Below are 13916 nucleotides of genomic sequence, written 5' to 3'. Positions count from 1 at the left end.
GCCAGCCTCATGGTTTCAGGGACTCAGGTTCGCACTTTGTTGGTTTGACATCCCAAGGGTGTAGCTCTCATTGGCATGGTCTGAGATGGCTTCCTCTTTAACGGCACAGCCTAGATGTTATCTCACTTGAGTTAGGCGATGCCCATTTGGCCAGAACTTAGTCATATGGCCAGTGTTCAATGTGGAAAAGAAGGCCAGGAGCTTGAAGTCTTGAATCTGTGGCAAGTGCCCAACTATGAAGAGGAGAGATGAGAAACATAATTAGAAAAAGAACTGATAGATAGGCCTGGTGGTATCTCGGGGCCCGCTGTAAGTGAGAGACAGGGATGGCGGTATGTGTAAGTGATCACTGAAGGCTTAAGCTTCACCTCTGCCAAATGAGTACAGTAGTTCTCAAACCAGTTTTGAGATCCTTTACACTTCAAAACTGAAGATCCCCAGAGTTTTTTTATCTACAGTTAATTGCACTCGAAGTTAAAAACCAAACCTTTAAAATTTAATTGATTTTAAAACATTTATTGATTTTAAAATAGCACTAAGCCCATTCTGTATAAACACATCTAAGGAAAGTAACTATTTTCCAAAACAAAATGTGACCAGTAACACTGTGTGCACATTTGCAAACTTACCTCTTTTAATAGTTGGCTGGATTCTCATGCCTCTGTCCCCGTATTCAGTCCACTGCCCTGTGTTGCTTTGGTTGAAGTATTGGAGGAAAATCTGGCCTCTCACATAATGTAATGGAGGAGTATTTTGATAGCCTTTTCAGATAATTGTATTTCTTTAATACTATACCAAAACACAGCAAATGATAGTTTCTTAAAGACTAGTTGCTGTATAGAATTTGCAGTCAAGTCATATCCGTGAGTTTTTCAAACTGTTAAATTAAAATCCCTTGGTCTGTTTTCTACTCTGATTGGCTCTTACCCAGCCTTGGTTGGAGGAGGAGTGGGTGAAGTCTGCATGGTGCCGGGACAAGTAACAGTCCAGCAGTCCCTCACCTTACATCCAAATATATTAAGTTAAATGTTAAAGTCCATTCCTTATTAGGAAATACCGGATGACAAACGTACAGTATAAGTAGACAGGTGAAAACAATTAACAAAGACCCGAAAGAAGACATTAAATATGACTAAAGTGTTAGCTTAGAAAACACCGCTGAAGTTGAGACAAGTGTCCCACAAGAAAAATTTGCAGCATGGGGCAGAGTTAATCTTCAGAACACACAAGGATGCCTACAAATCAAATGACCCCCAGTGGAAAAGGGTTTGAACAAGCACTCAGTCAGTTAAGAAATAAAAGTGCCGATATTCCAATGAAAAGCCCACAAGCCAATAAAGTGCACAGAAACACAAATACTGTATCTTCCTCATCTGGTTAGCTAAAAAGTACTAAATTAAGATAGTGAATCGAAGAGCGTCGTCTATCACTGGGCACTTACTTTAATCACCGGCACACCCTCTTCCCCACCTGCCAAGCTGGAGAACGTGGTTATCTCGAGGGAGAAGACTGGGGTTAAGGATGTGTGAGTGAGGGGCACACAGGAACTGGACAGAGTGCTGACAGGAGCACAGTGTTTTCAAGTGAATTTCGTGTGTTCTCCCCGGCCCCTTCTGTCTTACTCCGAGAGTTCAAGTCTGTTCTTCTGGATCACGCAGATGGACTATTGTATCCCTGTTTGTTCTGGATCTGGAGTGCCCTGGTCTTGGTGCTTCTGGTCGGAGTTGACGAACAGCAGTGAAAGTAACCATCTGTATATCTTATTCCTTACTCTAATGGAATACTTAGATTTTTTTTTTTTTTTACCACCATTTATGGTTCAAGTCCTTACGATTCATAGGGATCATTTATCATGTGAAAGACTTTTTTTTTCTTCAAGGCTTCTGAGGTTGATTTTGAGGTGTGTTTTGTTTGAGGTTTTTAATCAAGAATGATGGTTGAATTTCAAATGTTTTGCGATTAAGATGGTTCTTTGGCATTTAGTCTCATAAAGAAAATTGACTTACAATGTGTGTGTTTTTATCCCACTTTTTTTTTCCACTAGGGTTAACCTATCATGAAGTGAGTTGAGGCTTTTTTTTTCCTTCCCCTATGCTATTAAACAACTAATTGAAGGTGGAAACACTTTTCCTGGGAAATTTGGTAGAACATGCCCACAATCCTCTGCTTACAACTTTTTTCAGAGGATGGAGGAGGTGTAGGTTAGGCTGCGATTAGTGTCAGTCTGAGTGGTCACTGAAGGCTGCTTGTCCCTGTCCGGCAGAGTCTGGCTCAGCTCTGCTCCCCGTGGTCTTCTCCCCAGGACCCAGCGGGTGGCGCCGTCTTTGTCTGGAACACATCAGATAAAGGCGTTCTTGACATTTTTTCTGCTGTGGAGTCCTGGTGATTTTGTGAAGCTGATGGCCCTTTCCCAGAACAATGTTTTTAAATATAATAAACTCACATTAAACCATACTTACGTACAATTGCTATCAAAGTGTTCAATGTGTGGCGTTTTAATACACTAAACCTTGCTTACCTGAAATCTGGTGAAGACCAGACATGTCAGCACCACTGGGAGCTTGTTGGAAATAGAGAATCTCAGTCCCCTACCCAGACCCACTGAATCAAAAACTGCATTTTACTATTTTGGGGAGTTCGGCTTGAGAAATGGGGAGATGTTGGTCGAAGGGAACAAACTTCCGGTTATGAGAGTTCTAGGGAAGTAATGTACAGCATGGTGACTGTCGTTAACAGTGCTGTATTGTGTACTTGAGAGTTGCTTAGAGTAGATCTTAAGTGTTCTTACTGCACTATGGAAATTATCTGAGGTGATGGAGGTGTTAACAGACCTGACTTTGGTAATCGTTTCTGAAGACGAACATGTATTAAACCATCACATCGTATACTTTAAACTTACACAATATATGTCAATTATATCTCAAAGCTGGGGGAAAAGAATCTGCATTTTAATGAGCCATCTCGCCCCCAGATGCATTTAATGTTAGGATCTAGTGGCTGGTCTACTAACTACCTTAATTGTGAAGAGTGATGAGCTTGAATGATACTTTGAGAACTACAGCAAGTAAAATGCGGTCTGAACACGGTTCCTGTCGATTGGTGAGGGTCTTGGGTTCCGTTAGTGTGGTTTGTCGACTGCATTTACAGATGCAGGGAATACTCAATTTCAGTTAGAGGTATTGGAGGTAAAAATGTAATCCATTCCCATACAAGATCTTGGATCCCCTAAATTTTATCCACGAGGCTCAAGTTAAGAACTCTTGATCTTCACAGGGAATATAGCCAATATTTTATAAGTGGAATATATAACCTTTAAAAATTGTGAATCACTATGTTGTACACCTGAAACTTACATAATACTGTAAATCAACAATACCTCAATTAAAAAAACTATTTAAAAAAAAAAAACCTCATCTGCAATGTTACAGGTCCTCTTGAGCAAGAGAAGCAAGTGTAGCCAACCAGAAACTGGCTCTCAAAAGCATTTGCCTAACAGGGACTTGTCAGTCGTGCTCATATCCCACTGGGCAGAGCCAGTCACACGTCCAGGCCTGCAGCTGGGACCATGCAGTGTGATGCTCCTGGGAAGAACAGCAGATATTTGAACAATAAACAGTTCACCTCAGGACACACCATGACTGATAGCAGTTTTTCGAAGTTATCGTTCTGTTTTCTCTTTCTTGATTCAGACTTTGTAATTCGATGTCTTCTTAGACCATCACCATTTTATTGAGTCTTCTAAATTGTGGTAAAGGTCTACTTAGACAAAGTCAATCACGGCTGCTCTCTGTTGTCCCGTCTCTTTTCCAGTTGTCTCTTAAAATGGTTCTTAGCCAGGTGCAAGTTTGCCTCCTTTTCCCCCAGGACCTTGGGCAATATCGGAAGTTATTTTTGACTCTTAGAACTGGGGAAGGCGGTGCTGCTGGCATCTTGCAGGAAGGAGTCAGGGATGCTGCTAAACATCCTACAGTACCTGGCCCCAGTGGTCCTAGTGCCGAGACTGAAAACCCTGACCTGTTAGTATCTTCTCTTTGAGCAAACCTCCCTCTTAACGATGATCTTTTTTAATTGATCAAGTGTTGTGTATTTTCATTTCTTCTAGTTTCACGAGTTGCATATGGTTTACTTGCTTTCAGCCATTTGTGTAAAATGGACTGAAGATCACAAACATTCTTCTCAAAAGTAATTAGGCTATAGGCTTTGATACCTAGAGCTCTCACTGCATCTCCTGGGAGTTTGTAATCTGATTTTTTTGAACAAAATTGTTTTAAAATATATCTGACAATTTTCAGGCTCACTCTTTTGGAAAAACTTTTAGTGAAACCAGGTTCGATTCATAAGTCAGATTCACATCTACTTGGTGAGCTGCCTCTTCAATATGAAATTTTTAGTGGCTTTCACCATGATTTGTTTTGCCTAATATTGCTATTTCTGATTTCTTTTAGCATTTTCCTCAAATATTTTCCTGTTTTCTACTCTGTCATTTTTATTTAGGTATCTTAAGAGCAATAAGCTGACTTTTTTTTTAAATATAATTGACACGTCTAATAGGGAGATTTAATCCATTTATGTTTGTTGTACTTAATGACATTAGTTTGATTTTTACCTTATTTTGTGTTCTGTTGTATTCTCTTTTTTGATGATTGATTCTCCCTTGTGGTTTGGAGGCAAAACTTTCCATTTTATTACTTATACCCCACATCTTGTCCACTTCCCATTTTTTTCTGTTGTTCTGATGTACACAGTTCAAATGTGATACATTTTGTCCTTTGCCAGATAGCTTTATTTTCTCTTGCCACTGAGTGCTCATTCAAGTATAGGATTCTCTTTAAATAATTTCTGCAGAACTTTGCAGATATTGTCTCCTTGCTATTATCCACTTTTGTCTAAGGAGTTGTGCTGATCAGGGCTTTTTTTTTTTTTTTTTCCTGAAAGCTTTAAGATCTCAGCACTCTTAGGCTTCTGAAATTATACCACCCTGCCTCTAGATAAGCCATCTTAAGACCCACGTCTGTCTTTAGTATTCAGAAATAATTATTTTCTCCAACTTCAGGTTCTTGAGTTGGGCATGTCTTTCTAGTTCTGACTTTCCCCAAGCATTTGGTTATTGGGTAGATTAATTTTATCTGGATGTGATCAGTCTGGAGTGGTTATTGGGGAAGGATGGAACAGAGTTTGGTGGAAATATTCTGGTGATCATTCTCAATGCGGTTCATCAACTAGTGAGTCAGAAGACCCCTATGCCTGCCATCTCTGATCTTGAATACTTCTGTAACCATTCTCATTTTCCCAAATGAGGTTAGGCCTGTGAGTTTCTCCTTCAGTCTAGTTTTTGTCTCTGTTTCTTAAGATTCTTCAAAAGTTCTGAGCCATCAATGAATAGCACACCTTTTTGTTTCCCAGTGTACTAATCTAGACCTCATAGTGTCCTGCTGTCTCTGGGCATTTGGACAGAAAGAAGGAGACCCACCCATGTGTTCAGACTACCACCTTGGTCAAATCTCTTTGTCATCATCTTGATAGAGAAAACCCTTAACACCTTGAATCTTATGTGTTTGAAGGGGACAAACCACACAAGTGTGAGTTCTGTGATAAGTGCTTCAGTCGGAAGGACAACCTGACCATGCACATGCGGTGCCACACCAGTGTGAAGCCCCACAAGTGTCACCTGTGTGACTATGCTGCCGTGGACAGCAGCAGCCTCAAGAAGCACCTGCGGATACACTCGGATGAGCGGCCGTACAAATGCCAGCTCTGCCCCTACGCCAGCCGCAACTCCAGCCAGCTCACCTGTCCACCTCCGATCCCACACAGGTAAGTCCCACACCTCGAGACCTCTGTGCCTGACTCGTTCCCTGATGTCTCAACCTTCATTTAGTTAAAACACAACTTAAATGACTTCATGGTGTCAGTAAAGAAATTTGGAACTTCTCTGGTGATTGTGAAGATTGTGGTTTCTTTCCCTGGGACAACAGCTTTTAGTAAAACACGAAAGTCTGACAGCTGGGTTTGCTAACATGACTGCGCAGAATACAGCTGGGGATGATTACCCAATTCAGCAGTCAAGAAGCAAAGGATGAATCTCAATAAAAGCCTGATGTATAAACTAGGTGTTTCTGTCATTTAACTTAAACTCTAATTGCATGGCTTAATTCAGAAACATGTAGCAAAATCAGCTGAACATAAATGCAGAGCACAAACTTCTAGTTCTAGAGATTAGACTTTGCAAAAAAGCTTTTCCTTTTCTTCTTTGTGAGACCCTGTTGCAATAGTAAGATAGAACAAGCCAACCCATCATGGCACAGAAAAATGGGTACTACAGGGTTCATAAGGAGGTTCATAAAATGAGAATTTTCAATGAATTCATAAAAAATGGCAAACAGACAGGAATACACTGACACCTAAAAGTGAATAAAGAAAACTATGTCCCAGGAGACAAATGGGAGGCAGCGGTAGAGTTGGGAGTCAGTCTTCCCAGCCAATGTCTGGCCGCCTTGAGAGTTCTGGACTTGGAGCTGGCATGGAGGCTGCAAAGGTCAGAGTTCAGAGGAGAAGCTGAAACCTAGTGGCAAAATGACCCAAACTGTCTATCAACAGGTTGCACTTATGTCTAATCCTTAAACCGATCTACTCCTCCTAAAGGCAACGTGCCAGCTGTGGATGATGTGTTACTTGCAGCAAATAAGTGGTGTAAAAAGTGCCAGATCTAACAAGTAACAAATGCTGGAGATAACAGAGTACCTGGGTGCTTACAAGAATTTATCCTTTCTAATTGTTATCTCCCCACCGGCAGAAATGTTGTATCCAAGAAGAGTTCTGTGAAAAAAAGGTAGTGAGAGCAAAGAGGTAGGGTTACTGGCTTTAAAGATAAAGAAACTTCCAAGGGACAAGGGGGAAAAAAGTTGGAAAACTAACAAGATAGAAGTCTAGTTTCTGACTAGGTCTAGGAAGAAAAAATAGAAGTGAGGAAATGAGAAAAGTTTTGCAATTCTTAGAGACTTGAGAGATGAGAGGGCTCACAACATGCTGCACAGGACAAAGGGAATGAACGGCTGGAGAGATCCATTACCTAGAAAAACTTCTCAGTAATATTGGCTACTAGGAAATAGTGGAACCGTACCCTCAAAGTTGAGAAATGATCTGGAACATAGACCTCTGTACCCAGCCAAACTATCTCAAGTACGAAAGTAGACTAGACAAAGGTGTGCAAGAACTCGGTGTTACTCCCAGCCACCTGGCTGATGGAAGTTACAGAAGATCAGCTCTAGCCAAATAAAAAACAAAATTTGGCATGAGATATTCAATGATGTGAATATCTGAATATAGCTGAATATAATCAAAGTAAAGGGAAGTAACAGAATAATACATACATAGAATGTTAAGAGGAAATTCCATAAATCAAACTCAAAATCCATAAGAAATTTCATGTAAAATGTTACATCATTAAATGACACGATGGCTTTTGACATTATGGTGAGATTCTCTTTGTCCTAAATGCACAAGAAGCAAGACAGAACGTGACCCCAAGTGAGCATGCGAGAAATGAGAATCAAGGGAAGGGGCGAGATAGGGATCTGGGATTAAGAGAAACAAACTACTGTGTATAAGAGAAGTAACAAGGATGTACTGCACAAGACTAGGGAAATATAACCATTACTTCATAATTACTTTAAAGGGCTTATAATTTCTACAAATATTGAATCACTGTTGCATACTATAAGTCGACTATACTTCCATTTTTTAAAAAAATCAATCTGACCTTGATACTAGCAACAGTCAACTGGCCCCGATGTGACAGTGACCCTGTAAGGAAGAGGATGTGATCCCAGGGCAGCATTTGGCTCTGGTGGATATTCACATACCCAGCCATAATGTCAGTTACCTGGGGTTTGATCCTAAAGTTTAAAAACAACTGGTTAAACATGAGAATTCACAAGTCAGTGCAGTAAAGCTATCTCTGACAAGCAGGGGAGGTAGTGTGACCAAGACGAAGGAGTCCTCAAACCTCTCAAGCTGATGGGCTCAACGTGGAGCTTATTACTCCACTTAGAAAGTAATGCTAGAAGAATGAAGGTCACAACCAACAGAAAGGAGGAGAAGGCTGGGGGAAAGGATGGGCGTGTAGGGTAAGTAAGAATCTCACCTCTGCTCATGGACAGCTGACAACGATGTTTAAAGGAACAGCCTCCAAAGGAGCTAAACCCTTCACGGTGCCTCCAGGGAGTGCAGAGGCTGTGGCGTTTCATTATTTGTCTTTGCTGCCATATTCATGGGTTAATTTTATAAATAAAAGTCTGTCGTTGTAAAACTATGAAACTTAAATAGTACAAGCCAGTTCACCGAGGTATTAATACAGCTTAAACACTAAAGTGTGTCGATAAGTCTTAGCTTGGTTTGGAAGAGTTGTATGTAATGTAAGTCACACCTCTTCCTTCCACGTCCAGTTTTGGGATGCCGAGTGAAGTGAGTTTAGATTCGAAACCAAAGTGTCCTCATGAAGAGTGTGGACTTAGATACCATGATACCTGGGTTCAAATCTCTCCTCTTTGGCCATGGTCAAACAACTGGACCTCTCTGAGCCTCAGTTCCCCATCTATGAAATGGACGTAATAGTTCCCCTCATAGGATCATGACGATTAAGGGATCAATGTACACGGTAAGTGGTGGCCTTAGGAGGCGACGGGTGATGGGAGTTCAAAGACCCAACCATCTCCGCAGCCAGGCGTTCTGACGCATGATTTGGGGGAGTTCTGTTTGGCCTGCCCACTCTAATGGAAACACACCTTCCGTTGCTAGGGGACACCCCCTTCCAGTGCTGGCTCTGTAGCGCCAAGTTCAAAATCAGCTCGGACTTGAAAAGGCACATGATCGTGCACTCGGGGGAGAAGCCTTTCAAGTGCGAGTTCTGTGACGTCCGCTGCACCATGAAGGCGAACCTCAAGTCGCACATCCGCATCAAGCACACCTTCAAGTGCCTGCACTGCGCCTTCCAGGGCCGGGACCGGGCCGACCTCCTGGAGCACAGCCGGCTGCACCAGGCCGACCACCCCGAGAAGTGTCCCGAGTGCAGCTACTCCTGCTCCAGCGCGGCCGCCCTGCGTGTGCACAGCCGGGTCCACTGCAAGGACCGCCCCTTCAAGTGCGACTTCTGCAGCTTCGACACCAAGCGGCCCAGCAGCCTGGCCAAGCACATCGACAAGGTGCACAGGGACGAGGCCAAAACGGAGAACCGGGCCCCGCTGGGCAGGGAAGGGCCCCGGGAGAGCAGCGCGCAGCACGTGGCCAAGATCGTGACCCAGAGGGCCTTCCGCTGCGAGACCTGCGGCGCCTCCTTCGTCAGGGACGACTCTCTGCGGTGCCACAAGAAGCAGCACAGTGACCACAATGAGAGCAAGAACTCGGATTTGGTCACCTTCCCGCCCGAAAGCAGTGCCTCGGGGCAGCTGGGCACCCTGGTCTCCGTCGGGCAGCTCGAGACGTCCCTGGAGCCCAGCCAGTGCCTCTAGTTCTGCCCAAGAGGGTGGTCAGCTGTCCAGATGTCCAGGTGCCCCTGCCCAGCCCTCTGCGGTCAGGCCATCAAGCCAGACTTGTATCACTAGCTCCGGAGACGCCTGCTTCAACCTCACAGGCCCACAGAGGCGACGGCTGCAGTCCCCGTGGCATGAGGGCAGGTGCCACGGAGACTCCTCTCCACGTGGCTGTCTTCCCTCCGAGAATCGTCCAGGCAGGTTGACTCGGCTCCGAGGTGTGGGTCCATCGAGCACTGCTCTATCCAATAGGGATAGCGTCTTCACAATGGATTCCAGTTCTAAAACTGATCCATCTCCGATGGAATTATGAAACTCATTAGCCTGACCACATGGGAAAACTGAAACTACACTGATCTGTAGAAGGTTAAGGTGGTGGCAGGGTAGGTGGAGGGCCTGGGGTAGCCAGAAAATTTTGATTTCTTAACCTGGGTGATGGTTTATCAGAGTAATTCGCCTTATACATTTTTGTGTGGTTCCTTCCGTCTGTTGTCTTACAATAAAAATGCAAACTCATCTGTAGAATGAGGGACACTCCATTTTTATGTTCTCCCGTAGACAGGTTACAGTGTGGGGTTCTCCAGTGCCACCCCGCCCACCTCCCATCCCTTCCCCTGAGTAATTTCGTTGTAAATGCACGTGGGATTTCTGTCTTAGCGCTGCAGTGAAGAGAAACGCAGTTTGATCTGTAGGTGGCACCAAAGATCAAGTTAACCCCAGCTCAGCCTGTAATTGTGTGTTGTGAAATTCAGAATTTCTGTGCTTGTGTTTCTAAAAGAGAAATGAGGGGCCCACTGGGTCCTGGACTTAGTTCTGGGACGTGTGATGTGTGGGAAAGCCTGAGACAAGTGTCTTTCATCACCGTAAGCCCTTGGTGTTTGCTGAACCAACAAGCAGGTGAAAACCCAAATTTCTTGTAAATGGACATTTTATTTGACCAAAGCTTAAGAGGCTGTGGAATGACAGTTTATGCAAAGTTCCTTTCTTCAAATACAGCCTTTGTTTAATACAAATTCTCGTGTGCCCTTGTCAACCTAAACATCCCTGCTTTTAAAACATTGAATAGATTTCATTGTTTTTGGTAAACTGGGAAAAAGGATGTGAAAACAACTCTGTTACTGGTTTATATGGGGGCTGTTTCACTTAGGACATAGCTTACTTTAGAAATTGTGTTTGAACAAATTGGATTCCACGGAAGGGTGGCATCAGGAGAGTGATAACGCAGTTTTGAATCTTTGCTGTAAGAGGGAAAGATGGAGTTGAGGGTGGAGATCCATGATAGAAGGAATCATTTCTTTGCGTTGGAGTTATTTTCGGTTGTTCGGAAGGGTTTGGCTGGGGAATGCTGGTGCATCTTACAGTCTCTTGTCACCTTTGTGCCATTTGTCATGAGCTATCAATGTTTCTGTTCTAGGAACAGAAGGGCTGTTGACCTTTCTAGTGGAAACCCATAGATCGAAATCGTACAAACATTTCTTGTACTTCCTGGTGGTGTAGCTCTTGCGACAAAGAGGAAAAATAGCCTTTTTGGAAAGCGTTTTTCACAACTGTGTGGGCGTCTAGGGTCTTGGGTCCACCCTGGTATCAGCTAGTAAATGTGGATACCCCGTAGGGCAGAGGTCAGCAAAAAGTTCTGGACTAGATAGTAAATATTTGAGGCATCGTGGAGCCAGAAGGTCTCTTTTGTGACTGCACCAGAGCAGCCAGATGGTGAGAAAAAGAATCCACGTGTCTGTGTTCCAAGAAAACTTTGTAAAGTAATTCAGGAAGTGGGAGAGCGACCTGGCTAACCCTGCTAGGGTGAGACTTAAAATACACAGCTAATCTCCAAATAAAACTGGGAAACAGCCATAATGGCTCAGAGGCCGCTGACGGGGTGCAGAGCTGGGGGGGCCAAGTTTCTATACCCACCTCCGTTTTGTAAAGTTGATATGGATCTGAAAGGAAAAAATGATTAATGGGTATGTTTATAGTTTGACTTCACCTGGAACCGGGGGTTGGCGAACTTTTTCAGTAAAGGGCCACTTAGTAAATATTTTGGGCTTTACTGGCCTTAGTGTCTCTCGAAACCATTCAGCTCTGTTCACCTCTGTAACACAATCACTCAATCCGCCGTCGTCCCTGAAGCAGCCGTGGTAACAGGTAAGTGAATGGGTACAGCGTTGTGGCAATAAAGCTTTATTTACAAAAAACAGGCCATGATTTGGAGGGCCTTCTCTTGCTGACTCCTGAGCTGGGTTGTTCGAGTGCAAGCAGCAGGGTAATGGATGATGGGTAAAAACACGGGAGAAATACTCAGAATGCCGACTTTCCCAGGGTCCCTTCAAGGAAAGTACAGCTTCATGCCAGAGACAGATGAGTTCCAGATTAGGCTCTGGGATGGGCTGAGTCCTTTTGATCCATACTCAGTGCAGCTATAAAATCTCCAGCGAAGAGTCCAGAAATCAAGGTGGCATCCTCTTGCTCTCCTCCGCCCAAGGTTTCTTTCTGCCTTCCAAAGCTGTACAACATAGATTTTGTGTTTGTCCACACATTCAATTTCTTAAAGAAAAAGGATGAGCCTCAATTCCTGTTGCCATGGTGATGTGAGTCCTTACGCTGAGCCACGCACTGGACTAAGAACTTGACCTGTGTTAACTCATCTCCTTCTCCCAGGTGCCAACCAGAGCTGGAACTGGGGCAAGACTGAGGAGGCCTAGTCACCAAAAACTCGGTCATCACATATTCTAAAGCATAAGGCACAATCTTTTCAATTGGCAAAGTATGGCCCACAGGTCAGCTGCTTTGCTTTTGTAAATAAAGTTTTATTAGAAGTTGGCCTGGGAATTAAGGCAGGGCTGTACAGGGGCAGACTTGGTCCTATCTTTAAGATTCTGATGTTTTTGTTCATAGTGGATTTTGTTGCCTTTCGTTTGGTTTTCAGAAAAGTTGCATTAAAATATTGACTTTGATCAGTGAGATTTTGGACGTCACTTTGTACTTGCACCAGAGAGGACGGCCTCAGCCACCTCACCCTAGTCCCTGCCTCTTGTTCAGATACAGAACCTGAAGCACAAAGGTGAAGCAACTTCTAGAACAGAGTTGGGTTTCGGCCCCAGGCAGTGTAGATCCAAAGCCCACGATTTTAACCAAAGTGCTAGACTGGGTCTCCCGTAAAAAAACAAATCTTTCGTTAGAGTAATAAGCTGATCTCAGTGGGGTGAAGAGAGAACAATCCAGAAGGAGCCTTCTCCTGTTAAAAGGTGATGGGGTCGAGGAGGGAGGAGATGAGAGTAGCCCTGCCTCGGGCACTACTATCAGGCTGAAGATTTTACCTCAGATTCTTGGTTTGCTTGTCTGTAAAACGGGCCATTTCGGGCATTTGGCTTAAGGATAAAATCAGCTGGTTTAACACAAAACAAAAACTGGCTCCTCTGTGTCTTTTCTCGTTTATTTTGTTGGGGGTGGTGAGGGTAACTGAGAACTTGTACTGTGACTTTACGACATTGGGCTCTGTGGTTTCTGTCCTTCTCACCCCCACTCCACAGCTTTATGTGGTCCAAGGAGGTGGCAACTTAAGCTCCAGCCAGGATGGGAGGAGGCCATCCTCCCTCCCCTTAGCACAGCTGGAAAGTTGCACATAAACCTCTGCTCCCCTCCCCCGGCCACCTGGCCACTCAGAGGCGTTGCTGTGCTAAGGGTGCTGGGAAATCGTGGCTCCGGAGTAGCCCGTGCAGAGTTAAAACCCGGAAGGATGCTGGGTTCTGAGTGTTCTCTGCCCCCGAGCAGTGGCGCAGACTCTTGAAGGCTCGTTTTCTGTGAAACGCCTGGCACAGGTCCGGGACACCCAGGGTATTTCTATACACAGACATTTCTGCTTTATCGGGGCTTTCCCGGGGCTCCCTCTGCCTGCTCTTAGATACTGGCCACGGCATTCTTCCGAGCTTTTCTGTCCCTCCAGTCCCGCGGGTCTCAGCTGGCTCCATGCTGCCATCCCCTGGGAGGTATTTGGAGTCCGTCTCTGTGCGGAGGGGCCTGGGCATCGGTACTTTCTCAGGTTCCGCAGGTGATGGTAAGGTGTAAGCTGGCAGGTCCGGCTGCTCCGGTGAAAGAGCAGGGCCGTCTTCGTGGGCGGTGCCGTCACAGAGGGCTCCACGCTCTGGTGCGTGCTCTGCTGTCCCCGTCTTGGAATTCTTAAATTTTTTTTGAACAAGGGGTCCTGTGTTTTCATTTTGCATCAGGCCCTGCAAATTATGTAGCCAATCCTGTGAAGGCAAGAAAACGTGCCTAAGAAGGAAGCTGTCTGCATTGCTGGTACAAAAAAGGTCTCAGCCTTTGATGCCAAGACTCCTGGCTGGGGAGGTCCGGCCGGGGCTCTGGATGGAACACGCACCATGAACCATGAAGTTC

The 13916-nt window shown here is 44.5% G+C and overlaps 1 protein-coding gene and 1 long non-coding RNA gene across 2 annotated transcripts in view; both read left to right on the top strand.

Moving 5' to 3' along the window:
• Window positions 1-10532, top strand: part of ZFP64 (ZFP64 zinc finger protein) — a 67251-nt gene extending 56719 nt beyond the window's left edge. Inside the window, 3 exon segments of the mRNA XM_032461389.1 lie at window positions 5562-5791; window positions 5793-5814; window positions 8797-10532. Coding sequence (XP_032317280.1) covers window positions 5562-5791; window positions 5793-5814; window positions 8797-9506 — 962 coding nt within the window. The 3' untranslated portion in view covers window positions 9507-10532.
• Window positions 10533-10544: 12 nt separating this feature from the next.
• Window positions 10545-13916, top strand: part of LOC116657844 — a 29944-nt gene continuing 26572 nt past the window's right edge. The window contains exons 1-2 of the long non-coding RNA XR_004312986.1: window positions 10545-10555; window positions 12713-12721. This is a non-coding gene — a long non-coding RNA (uncharacterized LOC116657844). The remainder of the gene's footprint in view (window positions 10556-12712; window positions 12722-13916) is intronic.

This window comes from Camelus ferus, chromosome 19 (genome assembly GCF_009834535.1).
Source record: "Camelus ferus isolate YT-003-E chromosome 19, BCGSAC_Cfer_1.0, whole genome shotgun sequence".
NCBI classification, from domain to species: domain Eukaryota; kingdom Metazoa; phylum Chordata; class Mammalia; order Artiodactyla; family Camelidae; genus Camelus; species Camelus ferus.
The sequence above is the reverse complement of the archived record's forward strand: the minus strand, read 5'-3'. Positions and strand labels throughout refer to the sequence as shown.